Raw genomic sequence first — 18,421 nt, 5'->3', positions numbered from 1 at the left:
GTCAGGTTCTGAGTCCTCTTGAAGTACCCACCTTTCCTACATAAACAGTGAAGGAGAAGCAGGCGCATATTACTTATGGTACTACCTTCCTCCCATGGACTGACAGAAAAACTAAGCATTTACTTCAGAAATTCTGGTTTGCTACCTGCTGGAAATCTGAGTGTTTCCGTGATGTAGCCTGGGTCACATCTCTAAATATTCCTTGCAGAGAGTGGCAAAGGTTTTTACTCTTTTCTCTTGAACACTCCCTCCCCCCCAGTGATTAGTCCAGGAACATTATTATAGGTACCAGGAGAGGTGCAACTATAATTAAGGTTACACAATGCTTTCCATTAAGATTCTACTTTCAATTGTTAGTTCATTCTGAATGGATAAAAATCAAACTTACAATGTCATTTAAAGAAGAAAAAATATACAATTATTTTTTTTTTAAATTTTTTTGAGATGATTACTAGTACCTCCATGCTGAAGAGAAGGATTTGATATTCTGCATCAAGGTAATAAAGGTATGAGAGATGTAACTATTGTAACTATTGTAAGAGCCTGCTCCTGCAAGAATCTGAAATCACCTCTTCCTAACAAAGACTTGTTAAAATTCAGCAGGTAGATCCTTTGAGAATTTAATCTATGCTGAACGTCTGCCAGGTCAAGGTGTTAGACAAGACTTTTCCATGCTGTTCTCACAAGCAATTGGTGACCGCTGCAGTATGAAGCAAAAGCAATGAGGCAGGGGGACCATCTCTGCTGTTCCCTCTCCACATTGTTACTGAGACCAGTGCCTGAGCTCTGAAGAAGAGGAAGACAGATGCAGCCACACATGCACTGCAGAGGAGGAAGGACCAACCAGAGGGAAATATTCAAGCAATGGTCTGGTGAAAAAGAGGAAGATGAGAAAGTTCCCATGAGAGAGGTGTTGGACTGACTGGGGTGTTGATGAGAAAGAAGTCTAAAACCAGTATTTGTGAAGAAGTTGGAGAAATGAGGTACAGGAAAAATGAAACTATTGTAGTCAGCTAGAGAACATTCCTTTGCAAAACATGGACTTGAACATCTGACTCCAGTGAAACAGACAAAATGCATGAGACTATTTTACAAAACAATTGCCAATTTTACTTTCTTAATTTCCCCTTGCAGAAGCCTGAACCTCACTGACAACCATCCTGAGCCTGATATGGTGCAAATAAAGTGTATTATTTCTCCTTTTTCTTTTTCCCCCTTCTTTTTTTTAAGTCTTAAAAAACAGATAATGGCTTTAAAGACACATTATAAGGATAAATTCTGTGAAACTGAGTGCTTATATTAGAAAACCTTAGATTTAACACAGCTTTTTCAAGCTACTGTTTGATACTTTGTCTGCAATGGTTGTAATTCTCTTCCTCCTTCCAGAAAGATGCTCAGAAATAGACCTTTATTCTAAAAGATTCCAACAAGGTGCCAATTGCATTGATTCTTATTACATCTTGTGACAATCTCTCTCCACTTTGTTTTCTTCTCCTCTGCACACTGTTGCTATTTTAAAGAGTATAGTAATTTAGTGTCAGAAAACAAAATTGATGGTTCAATGCACCAAAATCAGACCTTGCTGATACTTAGTGCCAGGCCTCTTTCAATACATTAGGTAATGTAAATCTTTCCATCTAAAGTTTGTACCTCAAACTATAAATGTTAAGCTTCTACAGATCCATAGAATGATGGAAAAATCTATCTTGGAAGCAAGGCTCTCCCTTTTAAGTTTTGTTCACACTGTGCTAATACTCTCAGAAAAAAAAAAAAAAAGAGATGAAGATCAGATGGTCTGGAAAAAGAAAAGGTTAGAGAAGAACACATGCTTTCTCTTCTGTGTGACCCCTCATGTGCTGCATCTATTGCCACAAGCTTGCAGGGGCAGGGTGAAAGCTGGGAGGTGTGAGAAAGGCACATGGATGCCCATGCCTCATCCTGTCCCTTTGCTCCTGTTTCCCAGTCCATGTAGCAATCACAACACTGCACAGGCTTTTCCATGGCCAAGGTCAATCTCAGCCTGGACCCGTGGGTTCCACCCAGAACACTGAAAAGTCCCCGATTAAAGAGCTATTACAGCTGTCCCTCCCCTTCTCAACTCACACATCTTTAAGATGATCTTTAAGAAAAGGTGCCGTCAAACAGCTCTTTAAAAAAGAGCTATTTGCTTCATAACTGGGACATCAAAAGCCCATACCTTGATGCCCAGACCATTCATTCTTTGTATTTGGGCTTCAAGCAGATTTTTGATAAACAATTTATTCGGAATGATCTGAAATATCCTTGACTACTGTTTCAGGTGAAAACTGTGTGTCCTAGATTGAGTCAAATTTTGTATTCAATGTGAAATATCTGACAGGTTTTGTGCTCTGCTAAGAATTATGATAAGGCTGAAAGCCTGAGGCTTCAGTGACAGACAGTGGATTTGTCATCTCATTTGCTTGTTTTTACTTTTGAGGCTTTATTGGAAACATGGTGAAAAGCTAGGAGATGATGAGGTTACACACTACCCAGGGCCTGCAATAGGGGTCCTGTCACTGAAACACTGACATTAAATAGGTTCAGAAAAGAAAGAAGGAAAAAAAAAATTTAAAAATCAAAGTACTTTTACAGAACGGCTTGACAGTGTGCTGCCTACCAGGGTCCAACCTCCCTTAAGCAGTGGCCAGCTCTAAAGATGAAAAGTAGAATTGTGTGACAGATACCGCAATGAACTTGGGTAAATCAGTTTTGTCTCTCTACTGGAATATAGTTAACATTGAATGATAGGAAATAGTCAAATACTGGTGAAGGGAAGAATAAAAAAAAATATTGATGATTGCAAAAAATGATGATTTGAAAATGGCAGCATTATAAATATGATTTTAATATGATGTGAATTGCAAGCAGTTGACTCAGAGGGAATAATATATTGATTTTCCTCATCCTGCACTGTGCATGTCACTAAGATCAATGGAAGTCACATACATATAGCAAGGAAACTATAATATGTAGAATTACTTATGGAATAGTTGCTTCACATACACATTAATTTCAGCATCATAATGGCTAGAGTTACACCCAGAAGACAAAACCATCTATTACATATTGTAAGTGATAAAGCTTGAACTCCTTTCATCTTTTTACCACATTTTGGATAAGCTAAAGGGACAACAAATGGAAGGATTTTTGTACAACTTTTTTTTTTTTTTTTTTTTAAGAAGCGATAGACATCATATAGCTTATCACTACAAGACACTGATTCTCCACTTACAAACTAAGTAACAAACTAAGCTACTGGCAGTATTTTCCAAATAGCGTTGTGCAACGTACATCAAAGCAAACACACCGAAACATCTGACATGGCCTCTGGTTTGCTCAAAATTCTGGGGACGTCAGAGAAGCTGAAAAGCAGCAGCACACAGACCACCAGCATCTCCAAACTTCTGGAGGCAAGAAAGCACAAACTCGTAAGCACATGCTTCCCTTTTATAACAGCCAGCAAAGCTGTGTCAGCACTGGCAGGAAAAGAAAAAGCTTTACAGCTACACAGACACCTTTATAATTTTCATACCTCAAAATTATGGTATTTCCAATAAAGGCTGCTTTTGAATCGCCATTTACTTTTACAACTCACTTTGTTTCACAGTCCTCTCTATCTCCTACTGTTAACTCTTGAAAAAAGCCTTTCAAAGATCAATCCAGTCTGTTAGGATCCTGGATGTTGAATTTTTTTCTTGTCTACTTGTTCTTTTGAAAGGTTTAAAAGTGATTTGTGGCAATCAGTATAAAGGGATTTGATTGACAGAGTTTAACTAAGTGATCTAGAAAAGATTCATCAGGGGAAAATTGCTAAAATTATAAATTAGATGGCAAACAGAGCTTTTCTCTGATCTTAAAATAACTGAGGTTCTTTTAGATGTGAAAATCATTCTAAAAGTTTCTACAAGTAGTCAGTGAAAAACTTAGAAATGCACAGTATAATATTTCAGATAACACGCTGCAACAGTAATCAAATACAAAGAGAGAATAAAAGGGCAAGCATCATGACAACTACCAAACAAGTCTGTTAACCTCATTCCCCTAAACCTCAAAAATGTAGCTGCTGAACTTCCCTCAAGTAAAATACAGGAGATTTAGTTGAAACGCCATTATATCTCTTCTTGTGGAAATTAGGGCCTTTTTTCCCCTCTCTCTTTTGCCTGGCTGTTCTTTCCTTCCCAGTTTGCTGTCTCCAATTGCCTTTCTTTGCAATTCACCTTTCTCCATCTGCCTGAAGGAAGAGAGCCCAGCTGGAGGGTCCTGGCCACACTCCCTAGTCAGAGGTGGCGAGGGAGGGAAGCCTGCAGCTCTTCCAGCACTGCTCAACAAGCTCCTCCAGCAACAGATGGGCAGCGGGGAGGAAGAAACAGTCCCTGCTGAATGTCTGTAGCACCGAAGTTACCAAAAAAAAGCACCCAAAGATAGCTCTTAAAACTGTCTGACCAACTCCCAACGAGAGTACCACAGAGTTAAGTACTGTGTGTCCCCATCTGACTTTTTTGTTCTTCTGAATGTTTGGGGCTTTCTTTCACCATCTTATGAGAAAAAAGATATAAAGTTGGCCGCTCTTTTTTTTTTTTTTTTTTTACCTCCAGTTGTGTGAACAGTATCATACAACTAGTAGAAACTAGTACAGGTAAAAGATCCATTTATTTATTATCTGCATGCTACAGGTTATTTTGTATGCTAGTGCCACTATTTGCAAGGCTCTTGCTTTAAGTCCCAAACAAAACCCAAACCAAAATTATTACCTTCTATCCAACAGTTCAAGGCTGTTTTAAACCCATTTACAGAATATTAGCAGGATAAAGCTTTTTTTTTCTGTTTAAAACTACAGCAAAAACATAGGATTAACATATTTCCAATGGTGCTTCAACCTCATATACCCATCTGCTCATTTATTTTTAAAGTTTTTTCCGGATTTTTTTTGCTTTTCACCATTCTTTTCTGACTCCAATTTATTGTCATCTGCAAATATAACTAATGAGTTAATCTAAACTTTCAGATCAGTTATGTGATACAAAAGCACTCAAAGCTGCTTACATTTTAGTCTACAAAAACCTACTACATTTTAGTACTAACAAGCTAGTTTGTATAAATATCAGGACACTTTTTTGTAATAATCAGGCTTATATCAGTTAAACTTTTTCAATCTTTTACCAATGCTATTCTAACATAATAATGATTTTATATAAGTAGATTGTATGTATCTGGTAATTTAATGTAGCTTACACGCTTCTGCACTTATTGGAGACAAAATTAAAAAAAAATTTGAAATGTCAACACAAATGAAATTTAACACAGAAAACTCAAATTTTTCATTCATGATAAAACATGTAGTTATGAAAGACTGTACACAAATCATTCACTCACTGAAATACTCCAGAGACGAAGGGATTTATGCAAGCTAATGACACTTGCAAAATGATACACTTCAGTTTAACACACCACACTACACTAGAACCTTGCAAACCAACCCTACATCGAAGCCATCTCAGTCCTCTGCTCAATTACTCTTTGTAAACATTACCTTTTTCTTTAGAAAATCTACCTTTGCTAAAAGACAAAAGGACCTACAGTATTAATCTAGACATTAAACACCTATATTAAGATCAAGATTTTTTCATTATAGGCTTTAAACATGAGTATTTACTTTGTATGATCTTTAAAAAATCCAACATACAGACAATTTGTGTTTCACATAAGTGAAAGATATGATTCAGTGTCGTCTTTGCAGATTGGCCAGAATATATTGTATTAGTTCTGCAGTGACATTTGTTATAAATTATTTGATTGTTGTAGATACATTTTTTTAAACTCTTATGAAAAATACAATGCAGTACTCATTAAAGCCAATGAGGAAAGTTTCTTTAGAGGATATAGCATCTAGATTCATTTTATGATCAAAACTTGTTTGCTCAATGTTTTTTTTTAATTCATCAAAGAGTCAGATAATCAGAAATCTTTACATCTTTTAATTACACATTCCTGATAACATCAGCTTCAATTTCTGCATAGTTGTAATTTAGAATATTTTTTTTTTTTTTTTTTTTTTTTTTTAAGCACAGTAAAGACTATCAGATATTAGTGGCAACCACCATCAGTCCAAACCTACTTGGGTGTTCTTTTTAATAACACGAGCTAATAAAAACTGTCATTGTAACAAATGAGTATTTTGCCTTCACAATATTTGACTAAATTTTATACAAATGATTTAATGAATGTGTAAACATTTAAAAAATATTCTTAGAAAATAACTCTTTTTTTTAAAAAATACAGTCATAGAATGTTGTTAAAATGTTAAACTTTATAAAAGCCTAAAAAAATGTTAAAATAACTGCTATTTACCTTGGTCAAATTCTACAGTCAGCGAAGTGACACTTACAAGGTTTCATGTCTCTATCTCAGAAACTGTTAATTTGTGATAAAACACGTAGTTGCAAAGACCTTGCATGCAAAAGTGACTTACCAGCTAGCATGCTGCTGGCCAGTTCCCTGACAAATCAGGACTTGGGCCTATCATGCATCTGCAAAAGCCTTTAGACTGTTCTGTACCTGGCTTAGCTCAGAACACAAGGGACATGCAAAAATCTCCACATACCTTCTCATACAATCCAGCGCCCGAATAAAGAAGTCTTTGTGAAGCTGATGCTCGTCCCTCAAGATGGAGCACTGCTCCAGCGTCACTGACATGGATGTCCGGTCTTTGGCACTTTTGCAACAGGTGAAACGGACTCCATTCAGCTTACGGCAGATCTGAAACAGAGGCAGATGTCAAAGGATTGCCCTTTTCACACCTTGTGTTCTCTACACACTAGCCAGCCTGCGGAACTCCCACAATTTGGCCATCACGGACAACGAATACAGAGAACTACAGTATTTCTCAAGAAGAAAATAGCTATTAAAAGGTAGTGACGCCAACCTGAATCATATGGCTGCTGACACGTGTCTTTGCAGTTAAATCAGGTATTAGCACTGCCTTGGGGATTTTCATAATTCTAATGGTTATGCCCATGCTGGCCTGACACAGTGCCACAAAAGGTGAAAATGTTGTGCTGAAAAGAACCAGAAGTTTATCTTTTGTTTATAAATTTGCAGCATTAATACTCTACAAAAATAGCACCAAAAGATTAGAGCTAATGATCTATAGACCATTTCTACTTTGTTCAAATGACGCATTTTAAAAGCAGATCTTCAGGGCTGTCATTAGCAGGACAAAGCTACAAATAACCTGCCCGCTGAGGAAAAAGAAGCCTTTACTGATTTTAAGAGAGCTGCACACAATCTTATACTGCGGTCGCAATCAAGTCTCTCTTCTGCCAACCCCAACATTCCCCTCCACTTTCCCACCCTGCTCCAAGTGAAGCAAGAAACTGATGGTGGACCCAATCAGAAAAAAAATAATCTTAGTCCTAAGCATTTTAAGCAAGTCACACATATCTACACATATTGCAGCTTACCAAACCACTGAATCCAATTTCCTGAACTTTAAAAAGTATTTGTGTTAGCCTAGACTATAAAAGGAAAAGTTGTTTCATTTTTTCCTCACTTTCTGTGAAACCACACTATTCAATTAAAGCTTAATTCTCTGAACACGTAAGGAACGCTGAAAAAATGAAGAAACGCTTTGACAAGTCTTAACTGAGATTCATGAACGTAGAGGACTAACTTCTCATGAGGTTACAGATTCAGACACATCTGAATTTAAAGATAGTCCTTATTTTCAACAGGTAAACTGTTCACTGTGTGACCTAGACAACTAAAGCTTGACACAAATGATTGCCATGGATTGTCTACTTTCAATGTACTTTTTGACAAAATTATAAGAGATAAGGAAAACGTGACATATTTTTTAGGCTAATTTCTCATGTTAAGAATCAATCTGTGGTTGTACCAGGCCATTAGTTTATACTTTAGGTTCAAACTGTGTTTTATTAGGAAAAGAAAAAAACTGAACTTATTGGATGAGGCTGTGGATGTTGTCTACCTTGACTTCAGTAAGGCCTTTGACACTGTTTCCCACAGCATTCTCCTGGTGAAACTGACTGCTCATGGCTTGGATGGGCACACGCTTTGCTAGGTAAAAAACTGTCTGGATGGCCGGCCCCAAAGAGTTGTGGTGAATGGGGTTAAATCCAGTTGGCGACCGGTCACGAGTGGTGTCCCCCAGGGTTCGGTGTTGGGGCCACTCCTGTTTAACATCTTTATGGATGATCTAGATAAGGGGATCGAGTGCACCCTCAGTCAGTTTGCAGCTGACACCCAGCTGGGTGGGAGTGTTGATCTGCTCGACGGTAGGGAGGCTCTGCAGAGAGACCTGGACAGGCTGGAGCCATGGGCTGAGCCCAACTGGAGGAGTTTCCATAAGGCCAAATGCCGGGGGCTGCCCTTGGGCCACAACAACCCCCAGCAGCGCTACAGGCTTGGGGAGGAGTGGCTGGAGAGCTGCCAGTCAGAGAGGGACCTGGGGGTGATTGACAGCCGGCTGAACAGGAGCCAGCAGTGTGCCCAGGGGGCCAAGAAGGCCAATGGCATCCTGGCTTGTGTCAGCAATAGCGTGGCCAGCAGGGACAGGGAAGGGATCTGACCCCTGTACTCGGCACTGGTGAGGCCGCCCCTCGATTCCTGTGTTCAGTTTTGGGCCCCTCACTACAAAAATGCCATTGAGTGACTCGAGCGTGTCCAGAGAAGGGCAACGGAGCTGGTGCAGGGTCTGGAGCACAGGTCGTAGGAGGAACGGCTGAGGAAACTGGAGGGGTTTAGTCTGGAGAAGAGGAGGCTGAGGGGAGACCTCATCGCCCTCTACAGCTCCCTGAAAGGAGGGTGCAGAGAGCTGGGGATGAGTCTCTTGAACCAAGTAATAAGTGATAGGACAAGAGGGAATGGCCTCAAGTTGTGCCAGGGAAAGTTTAGACTAGTTTAGACTGTCAGGAAGGATTTCTTTGCAGAAGGGGTTGTTGGGTGTTGGAATGGGCTGCCCAGGGCAGGGGGGAAGTCCCCATCCCTGGAGGGGTTCAAGAGTCAGGTTGACCCAGCGCTGAGGGATCTGGTGGAGTTGGGAACTGTCAGTGTGAGGTTAGTGGTTGGAATAGATGATCTTTAAGGTCTTCTCCAACCTAGACAATTCTGTCATTCTGTGATAGAGAGGTGGTGTACCCAAGTGTGGGTCTAACTTTCCCCTGACATAATTTGTCCTAAGAAAAGGTAATACTTTGCTTTGCTTGCTCCTACCCCTGAACAATCATAGCTGTAACAGTATTAAAAAACCCCCAAATCATTATGAGAATAGGGCAAGGCAATAAGTTACAGGAGTTAGGCTTCATTCTAAGGAACTTCCCAGCTTGGCTATCAAGTGTTTACTTGAGATCTTGCAGGATGAAACTGGAACATGATCTGCATAATATCACTTCAGCAAATAAAGTACTTTCTTTATCTGTTAATTACATTCTCATAAATTCTTATAAAATCAGTGACTCAGAAAATACAGTCTTTAAGGTCTTCGTAATATTGTGGTAAAGGGTGATCTCAAAACTTTAATCCAGGGAATTAATGAATTGATTCTAACTTTGAACCTAAAGAAGTATTGGATAGTAAAGGAGAACATGTGAGTGTTTCTTCCCTTCTATAATTCAAAATTTTAAAGCTTAAATCTCTTTAAAAATTTGGAAGGTTTTACTGGGATTTAAATAAAGTACTATAAGACAATTTAAAAAAAAATAATGCTGTGAATTAACCGCTTAATTGAAGAGAATAATTCTCTTTACAGTAGTCTCTTCTGAAGTCCATGAGTCATTGTGACTATTCAAAGTGAATGAGTCATAAGAAAATACAGGTAATTTTTCTAGATGAGTGATAGCCTCTGCTGCAGGGAAGGGAGACTTAACACCAAATCTGGGCTGACAGCACATGTATAAAGTGTTGGCTAGTCAGTTTTGTACCGAGAAGCATTCTAGACAACAAGCAAATGACCATAACCACAAGCTGCTTTTGCATTGAAGTTCAGTACAAATGTCTCAGTCACTTCAAAGTGAATTAAATAGAAAACAATCTGTTAACTTAAATAAACAAATTAAAAAATCCTTAGACCCTGATTTAAGGAGAAATGTAGGTTAACCTGATAAGCTGGCCCAGATAAATCCTTAGAATAATTCAGTTCACTAAGCAGCAGCAGTTAAACAAGTAATTCAAACGGGCAAACACAATGATCTGATGCTCTAGAAATGTAATAAGGGACAGTACCAAATATATAGAAATATCATCAAATTAGAACACACATCTTACGATTAGTGTCCAGCTTGAATTTTATCCTCAATTTTGCTCATTTCTCCAAATACACTGAAGATATAGGAGGAAGAGAAACGGACTTAACATTTATTAGAGATTTAGAAAGTCTCCCTTACAAACATATATTTAAATGATTAGGATTGCGATTAAGTTTAAAGAAGGTATGATAAAAACATATAAAACTATGAAGACTAAAACAAGAATAAATCAATACTCTGATTATTTCTCCTGATAATAAGACAGAAGGTGAAGGGTGGAGCTTAGGAAATAAAAGTATTTAGCATTTAAATCTCTGTCCCATTATATTTAAAGTAACATATGTTTGTGATGCCAATCTGCAAAAGTTGACTTTTAAAATGCAGATGTACTCTCAGTCCTATTACAACATGGATTACATGCAGGTGCAGATACATATGCATACCCATATAGAATCTCATACATCTACTGTAGTAACAAAGTGATACCATACATCTACTGCAGTAAGAAAGTGATATCCTCACATCCTTTACAATAAATAAATGTAACATATAACAGTGTTTTTAGATCAATGGGTCCAGAACTACTCATTTAAGAAGGTTAGAGTAAGGTAAGGAGCAATATAAAACCGTGAAGGAAAAATCTGAAACACTTTGTATGTCTGAAGAATGCTATTTACCCATGTAATATGGCAAAAGACAACTTACTATATCCAAATATAAAGTCAATTCTGTCATATTCTTTGAGGCTCACTTTACAGTATCTTGTACTGATTTATCTTTTACTTATTTAAAAAGCAATGTTTCATAGTAACTGCAGAACTGGTACTGCAAGAAAAGCTTTTATCTTTATTCACAACAGATTTATACTGCAATAGCATGTGATAATATTTCTTAGACAAAGGGCAAAATGTTATCAGGAATATAAAAATTTACATCAGTTATTAATACAAAGACATAGTTAATATTGTCTTGTTTCTGTTGTTAATGAAAAGTCGTGGAAAATTTTATTAATATTTTGTATCAAATATTTATTTGCCTTGAATAATATATGCATGTGAAAGTTCCCTAAAACACAAGGTATTACTTCAATTTCTGTAGATACCAAAGACTCAGGCCTGTCCAAGGATACTTTTCTAAATCTAAGACAATTACCTGGTTGAATTTCACATTCATGAAAAGCATGAGCTCTTTATAAACATCTAAGGGTTGCTTTGCCTTTGTTTTTTTGGTGTGTGTGTGTTTGTTTTTTTTTTCTTAACATTGCAAAAACCACAGAATAGCGAAACAAAAAGAAATTATGTGAATAAAGCAAAGTATTATTTATTGTTTGATAAACATTTTTCTTTGTGTTCTCCCCTGTGTCTGAATGTCTGCCCTTTGCGTATCTAGCTTGTTTTGTGTTGCTATCAGTGCCCTTACAGCAGCTGTCATGGTGACACTGGCCAAAAAAAAAAAATATAAAACGTGATTTACTAGAAGTTGTACTGATACAATTAAACACTTACTTATAAAATGTAAGTACCTTAATTATAGAAAATCAAAAGTTGAGGACAGCAATATTAAAGAAAAGCCGGAGCAAGTAATCATGTCCTCAGTCATACCACAAGGCTTATGTATACTAAACAATAAAAGAAAGATATTTTGAATAACCAAGTTTTATAAAGAATGGATATGATTTACAAAACAACAACAAAAAAATTACATGCTGTAGCTGAATACTGTATCGTCCCTCTCACATGAGGTGATATATTTACAGCTATGTGTGACCATCCAAGGAATTAATTCTCTGCATACTGTGGATTAAGGGATTCCTCAGCCTAAACCCAGATGCAGTTAAAGAAAAAACATGCCCCAAACAAGAAACAAACCTTTTTTACCCTGTTACACAACTCACTGAGTGAAATGAAAATATCCTGCATCTGGAATAAAAAAAAAAAAACAACAGGCAGCAGCACAGATCACGGACTGCCTGTCTAGGACATCTGGAGAAAAGGGCTTGGAAGGATGTAGGAGTCAAAGTAGTGACCAAGGCCATCTCTCACTTTGAATTCTAGCTAGTTCTACCAGTGAAAAAAGTTAGAAAAATATCTGTAATTTAAGTGTAGGAAGAAGAGATATAGTCATGAGTGAGATGAGAGACCTTCAGAAAGGAAATGTTAGAAAGCCATTTCAGCGTATCTACTTTAATCGTTGAGTTTTCCATTCATATCCTTAAAATCCATTGCACTTACAATAGCAGCAGGCATCTGAAAATTAGTTTGTCATGTGAGATATTTGAAACAAGAGAGCTTACCGTCGCAGCCAGCCACATGATTTCTACATTCTTTCTCTTTTTGGCCTGGATATTTTGATGGAGATTTTCAAGCAATCCCTTTAAATCATTTTGTTCTTGAAAATGTGGTAGACCTAGGGAAAAAAAAAAAAGATTATAAGGTTGCTCATTATGGTAAGGTTGATGATATGGCTGTCCTAACTAAGGAATGCTCATAGTAAAGAACATATCTATAATTTACAGCCTTATTTGGGAACATAGCATGGAAGGCACCAGCTAAATATTTAGGGAATAAACAAACGTTATTTCTTTCTAAGTATTGTGTTATCCTCCCTAAGAACTTCACCATGGAAAATTGAAGTGTCTTCAACTTTTAGCTTATAAATGGATGGCAAAAACTTTCAAATCTCTGCTGTAGTTGTATTCATCAACTATTATAGACTTTTAATGGAAATAAGTAGAGAAATGACTAAGCATGTTAAAACCTGCTTTGATTGGATGATTTTAAAATTTTTAAGTCAAAATATTTTGCTTTGTTTTCAAAATGGAACATCTCATTTTAGTTTTAAAATGCTTTATTTTCTAATATAACATAACAGAAGGGCTAAACAGCACTAAATACCTCCCCAAAAATCTAACAAAGATATTTCTCAGTCTGAAATTAAATGGGACTTTAACTTTGTAATACAAAATAATGTCAGGTTTACTGAAATCCAAAATTTTACCTATTTGCCCTGGTTATGGCAGCTGAAGTATTATTAATCACAGATGTCTAGCAGGAATTCAAGGGTAGGCAATTTAATTTGCTCTTCTGTTATGTGTGCATATATAGGAGGGGTTTGTTCTAATGCTACCTTTATCTTCATTAGTTTTGAAAATCAGTAGAAACCACCCAAATCTGTATTTCAAAATTATTTGTTCTTATTGTAGTGAAATAAAAATAAATTTAATAATATTTGTCACCAAAGAAAGGCTCAGAACCATCTGGAACAAATTTAAACCAAATTGACATGTTATTTACAACCAGAAAAAGTAGGATATTCCATGCAAGGGGAAAAAAAAACCCACCCACCCAAGCCCCAAACCCAAATGCCAAGATTAATATTCAATTCAAAGAGTGAAAATGAGGCAACTACTAATGCAGGTCAAAAATCCATTCTCCTAATCTGATCACAACTGGAATGATCCCTCTTATCAATAGGCTTTTACTTCTAATGAATTCTGTAGTTTCCCTTATCCATGATTCATAGTAAGAAGTAATTTAAATATACTCAAAAGGAACTATTCTAAAAATATCTAAGTTTCCTTACTTGTACTGTGCTGCCAAAAAGAAAAAAAAATGCGAAAAAGTACATTCAAACTACTTTTCTAATAATCCTAGTGAGGATTGTTTTATCTGTGTATTGCAATTCCTGATGATACTATTCAATAATGCAGAGCATATGAAAATACATTGCAACCTGCGAGACTATTATATTTATCCTGCATCTGTTTCTTTAAAGCACATAGCATACAATGAGTACACTAAAAAAGCTTCCCGATTATGAGAGTGTATCACTAGGTAAACATTTTATTGCTTCAAAGCAGTTTTCCTTTGGTTGACAGCAGAAAATGCATCATCTCAGAGAGATGACTTCACCATAGGTAAAGCAAGATTGTCCTCATTTATAATATTGCCAAATGAGCTTCATCTTGACTGGATGTGATCTATTGCTTAAATTCCTTGTGACACAAAGCAGTTTTAAACCATCAAATTATTATAGATTGTAAGGGGGAGAAGCCTGGAAGTACAAAAGACACTCAGACTCTATGCTGTAAATGCATGTACTGCTACATGCATTATGATGATATTATAGAAGATGCTCAGGGGGCTGGAGCACCCCCTGTGAGGACAGGCTGAGAGTTGGGGTGTTCAGCCTGGGGAAGAGAAGGCTCCGGGGAGACCTTAGAGCAGCCTGCCAGTAATGAAAGGGGCTACAGGAAAGGTGGGGAGGGACTCTTTATCAGGGGGTGTAGGGATAGGACAGGGGATAATGGCTTTAAGATGAGAAGGTAGATTTAGATTAGATAAAAGGAAAACAAATTCCCTGTGAGGGTAGTGAGACACTGGCACAGGTTTCCCAGAGCAGCTGTGGCAGCCCCCTCCCTGGAAGGGTTCCAGGCCAGGTTGGATGGGGCTTTGGGCAACCTGGGCTGGTGGAAGATGTCCCTGCCATGGCAGGGGGGTGAAACTAGGTGATCTTTAAGGTCCCTTCCAACACAAGCCATTCTACGATGACTCTATGATAGGTTTTTCTGGTTTTATGCTTTCAGCTGTTTAAATTTTCTAAGCTGTTTTTTCTCAATTGATTATATACTACTAAACAACAGTCATACATTTTTTGCACCCTTACTATCATTAGCTATTCTATAAAAAGCAGTACTGGTGCCTAAACCAGAACTACATTTGGTTGACATTTTTGATAGGAGTCTTTCTGGGAGTATATTGTCATTTATTATTTTCAGAGTTTTGTATTAGAGAATTAAAGAGATTAAGAAACGGGTGAGTGACAGAGTGACAAGATAGAAAATCAGTTTGGCACATGGAGTTATAAGCAGCTGAAGACTTTTAATAATTGGGAATAGAAAGCAAGCTAGAATATTACTGACGATGGGAATTACCAGAGATAAGAGAAAAACTAAAAGCAAAGGTGGCAATACCTTTAAGGGAGTGGAAAATTGAATTCTTTGAAATGGAATATATGAACGAAGCAGCAGGCAAGTGAGACTGCCTAAGGATGGTTGATGCAACAGCTTGGGCAACAAGGCTGTGAGTCCTCAAATTCTGCCTGGCTTTATGAGCACTGTTTGTAACTAACAGCTTTGTGAACCAGGTCCTGCATTTATTTTGTAGCACAGATTTGGCACTACAGGAACCTAGCTGGAAAGCATGACAAAACCATCAAGGAGACGTCAATACCGAACAGCTCTCACCTGGCGACAGCACCAGGGCTGCTGTCAGCTTAGGTGGAGGTTTATCTTCCTAAGAACTTGAGTGCCAAGGTAAGGGAACAGGGGAGGAATTGAAGTCCTCCTCCACCTGAACAACTTGGAGAACTTCACTTTTCTCCAAGGAGCTGGTTTAAAAGGCACGTTCCTCCAAGCCAAAAGAGTGATTCCATATAGTGGCAGGGAGCTACTGGGAAGGGCAAAAGAAACAGAAGGTGATTTGTGTTCTGTAAAAATTGGGACAAAGAACACAGATCTTAGAGGTAGAGAAAAAGCAAGAAGGTAATAATGACCAGAAAAGACATGATGAATTAGCCAAGTGTAGTTCTCAAAAGCCGGCACAGTCTGGAAGAAGTCCAGGAAGACTCTGTGGCACACTAATAATCCTTCTTCAGGAAGACAGTACAAAGTTAGTTTCTGTTAATGAAAAGCAGCCAAATACTATCTGCAAGCAAATTTTTGCTTTTATATAATCAGAGGTAGCTGATCTACCTTAGATCTAACCCCAGAGGAGGTTAGATTTTCAAGATGCTTCCTTGGCAGGATTTCCCTAAATTAATTGCTAACTTCTTGCATGAGTTTCTCTGTAGAATTATAGAATTGTGGGTGGATGGATGAGCATACTGCCTGCTGTTTAGGAACAGAGCTTTTACTTCTGTCAAAATTATTAACAAATGAAAAATCATCCTGATATGAAAGATTCACACATACACACATACAGTGACACAGTAGATATATCTACAAGTGCATACACATAATGGATAATTTGCAAAAGTAATCAACACGAGGTGTTCTGTAAGAACTTTGTAAGCAGCTTTGCATGGGACTTTAACCAGCAGTATACACCACGAGGAGTTACACACATGCCCTGTAGATCTTTAGATTCAAAAGATTTGCTCCCTCCCATCACCCAAGGGGAAGGAGCAGAGACCTAAACCCAAGCCATTTAAAATCAGGCTGTAAAATCTGCAACATTTGGGAATAACTTTTAGGCTACTTTAACAGGATTCGATTGATACAAATGGTAATTTCAGTGTTTGTTTTCAACAATCAGAGTAACAGAATAATGTTTGATACCAAATTTCTATAAAATCGGAATTTAGGGCCTATTTTAATGGAACCACGTTATTCATATCAGTGACATGATGCGGCTCATTGCTCATATTTGCATCTGCAGATTTCTCAGTGGTTTGCCATATCTTAATACATTTTCAAAATAAGAATGGAGGAAATGACTGAAACTGATGAAAATTCCCACCAAGTATTTCTTTACAAATACAGTAGATACGGACTGCCCTCTACTTGAAATCTTAAAAGGCAAATTATATTAATACTTTAAAAAAGCTGTTTAGTTCATCATTACTCTATCTCATTCTCCCCGCAGTTTCTGCTGTGGTGTTGGGCCTGCAGTCACTATTGGCTTCAGTGTGCTGTGTACAGGCACAAAGTGCTTAACTTTATGGAACAAGTTATGGGACTAAGGCCTAAATCTAAAAGCTGCATGCTAATATTGTGCTAATATTACTTTCACCTATTAAATATTTTCAAAGACATTTGGATAGTGCATTATTTTGTACTCACAGTCAGGAGGCATTTTTTCCGTAAACAGCTTGTAATATTCTTTTAGAAGTTCTAAGTTTTCCTGGTTAATGTTTTCCTGCAAAGTGGTATCTCCAAACCTATAAAAAAGCACCATAAAATGATGAAAAAACCCCCACAAAACCAAGCTAAATTATCCTTCAGAATTATTTCTTTACATAGAGAAATAACTTTGATTTTTTTTTTTTTTTTTTTCCTAGTGTTGAATGTACTAGATTTTGTCAAACATACAGTTGCTAATCTCTCACGTGCTTTGGAACTAATATTTGGGAATGAGGTCATCACTCACAGATAATTCTTCCAGAAACTTATGAACAAAGTAATCCATTTCTAGACAAACATTCAGTAAAGGACACATTCTTCTTCCCTTCACCAATCCTGAATAAACACATGGACTCTGTGGGAATTTTGAATGGCACTACAGGCAGAGAACACCAACTCCTACTTACTGCTGCTGTTGCTTAGGCATATTAATTTCGACCACAGCTGGAATATATTTAAACCACACAAGATAGAAGATCTGCAACTGTCAGGTGGAAAACCTCCAGAAGAACTAATTTCTATTCTGTTCTGAGAATATTTGCTATAAATAGTCAAATTGATTACTTCTCTGGGCCCTTTCTGTGCTACACTGTTCCTGAGCTGTTAGTTATGTTGATTTCTTGTATCTGAAACTAATGAAAGGACCATTTCTCTGCTGTTGAGCAGTGATTTCACCATTAAGTTTCACAGAGTTATGACCCGCAGGCTAGTTGGCTTCAGTTGTCTGCATTTAAGCTTGCTGCAGCACAGAGACCTCAGCCGTCACTCTACCAGTGCTGCACCTGGCTCAGGAGCATGTTCTAGGATTTCTTGCAGCAGTCACGTCTGCTGGGAACACATCACCCAAACCCTCATTATCCTGCAACTCACAGAAAACCCAGACAACACCAGGATGCCATTACGCTTGCCCACGAACTGACTATAGCTGTACAAGCAAATATCTTTCTCTCTGAGATCAAAACTCCTACAAATTTCACATAGGCTAAGAAAAAATATATATATCCTGATACCTGTGCTATGGGAGATATGAATGTAAGACAGGAATACCCCTCGGGCAGTTAGGGCCAAGCTTTTCTGACTCATGTTTACAATAGCCTTGAAATGAAGAAAAGGAAGACAGAAAAGGAAATAGAAGAGTACAGAAATCGAGGCATGGACAGGTAAGTGGAAAATTCAGGTAGAGAAAAGGGGACACAGATCAGAAAATAGCAAATGTACTGCTACATCATGCAGAAGA

The 18,421-nt window shown here is 37.6% G+C and overlaps 1 protein-coding gene across 4 annotated transcripts in view; it reads right to left on the bottom strand.

The window, feature by feature from the left end:
* INPP4B (inositol polyphosphate-4-phosphatase type II B) overlaps positions 1–18,421 on the bottom strand; it is a 332,198-nt gene that overhangs the window by 26,883 nt on the left and 286,894 nt on the right. For all 4 annotated transcript variants that reach the window (XM_026866972.1, XM_026866970.1, XM_026866969.1 and 1 more), the window contains 3 exons: positions 17,125–17,222; positions 12,577–12,689; positions 6,623–6,777 (listed from right to left, as the gene is read on the bottom strand). In XM_026866972.1, the coding sequence (XP_026722773.1) occupies positions 6,623–6,777; positions 12,577–12,689; positions 17,125–17,222 (366 nt within the window). The remainder of the gene's footprint in view (positions 1–6,622; positions 6,778–12,576; positions 12,690–17,124; positions 17,223–18,421) is intronic.

The sequence above is a fragment of the Athene cunicularia genome, unplaced genomic scaffold, assembly GCF_003259725.1.
Source record: "Athene cunicularia isolate RWA unplaced genomic scaffold, athCun1 SCF_1, whole genome shotgun sequence".
Taxonomy (NCBI): Eukaryota; Metazoa; Chordata; class Aves; order Strigiformes; family Strigidae; genus Athene; species Athene cunicularia.
This window is presented reverse-complemented; position numbering and strand designations above follow the sequence as displayed.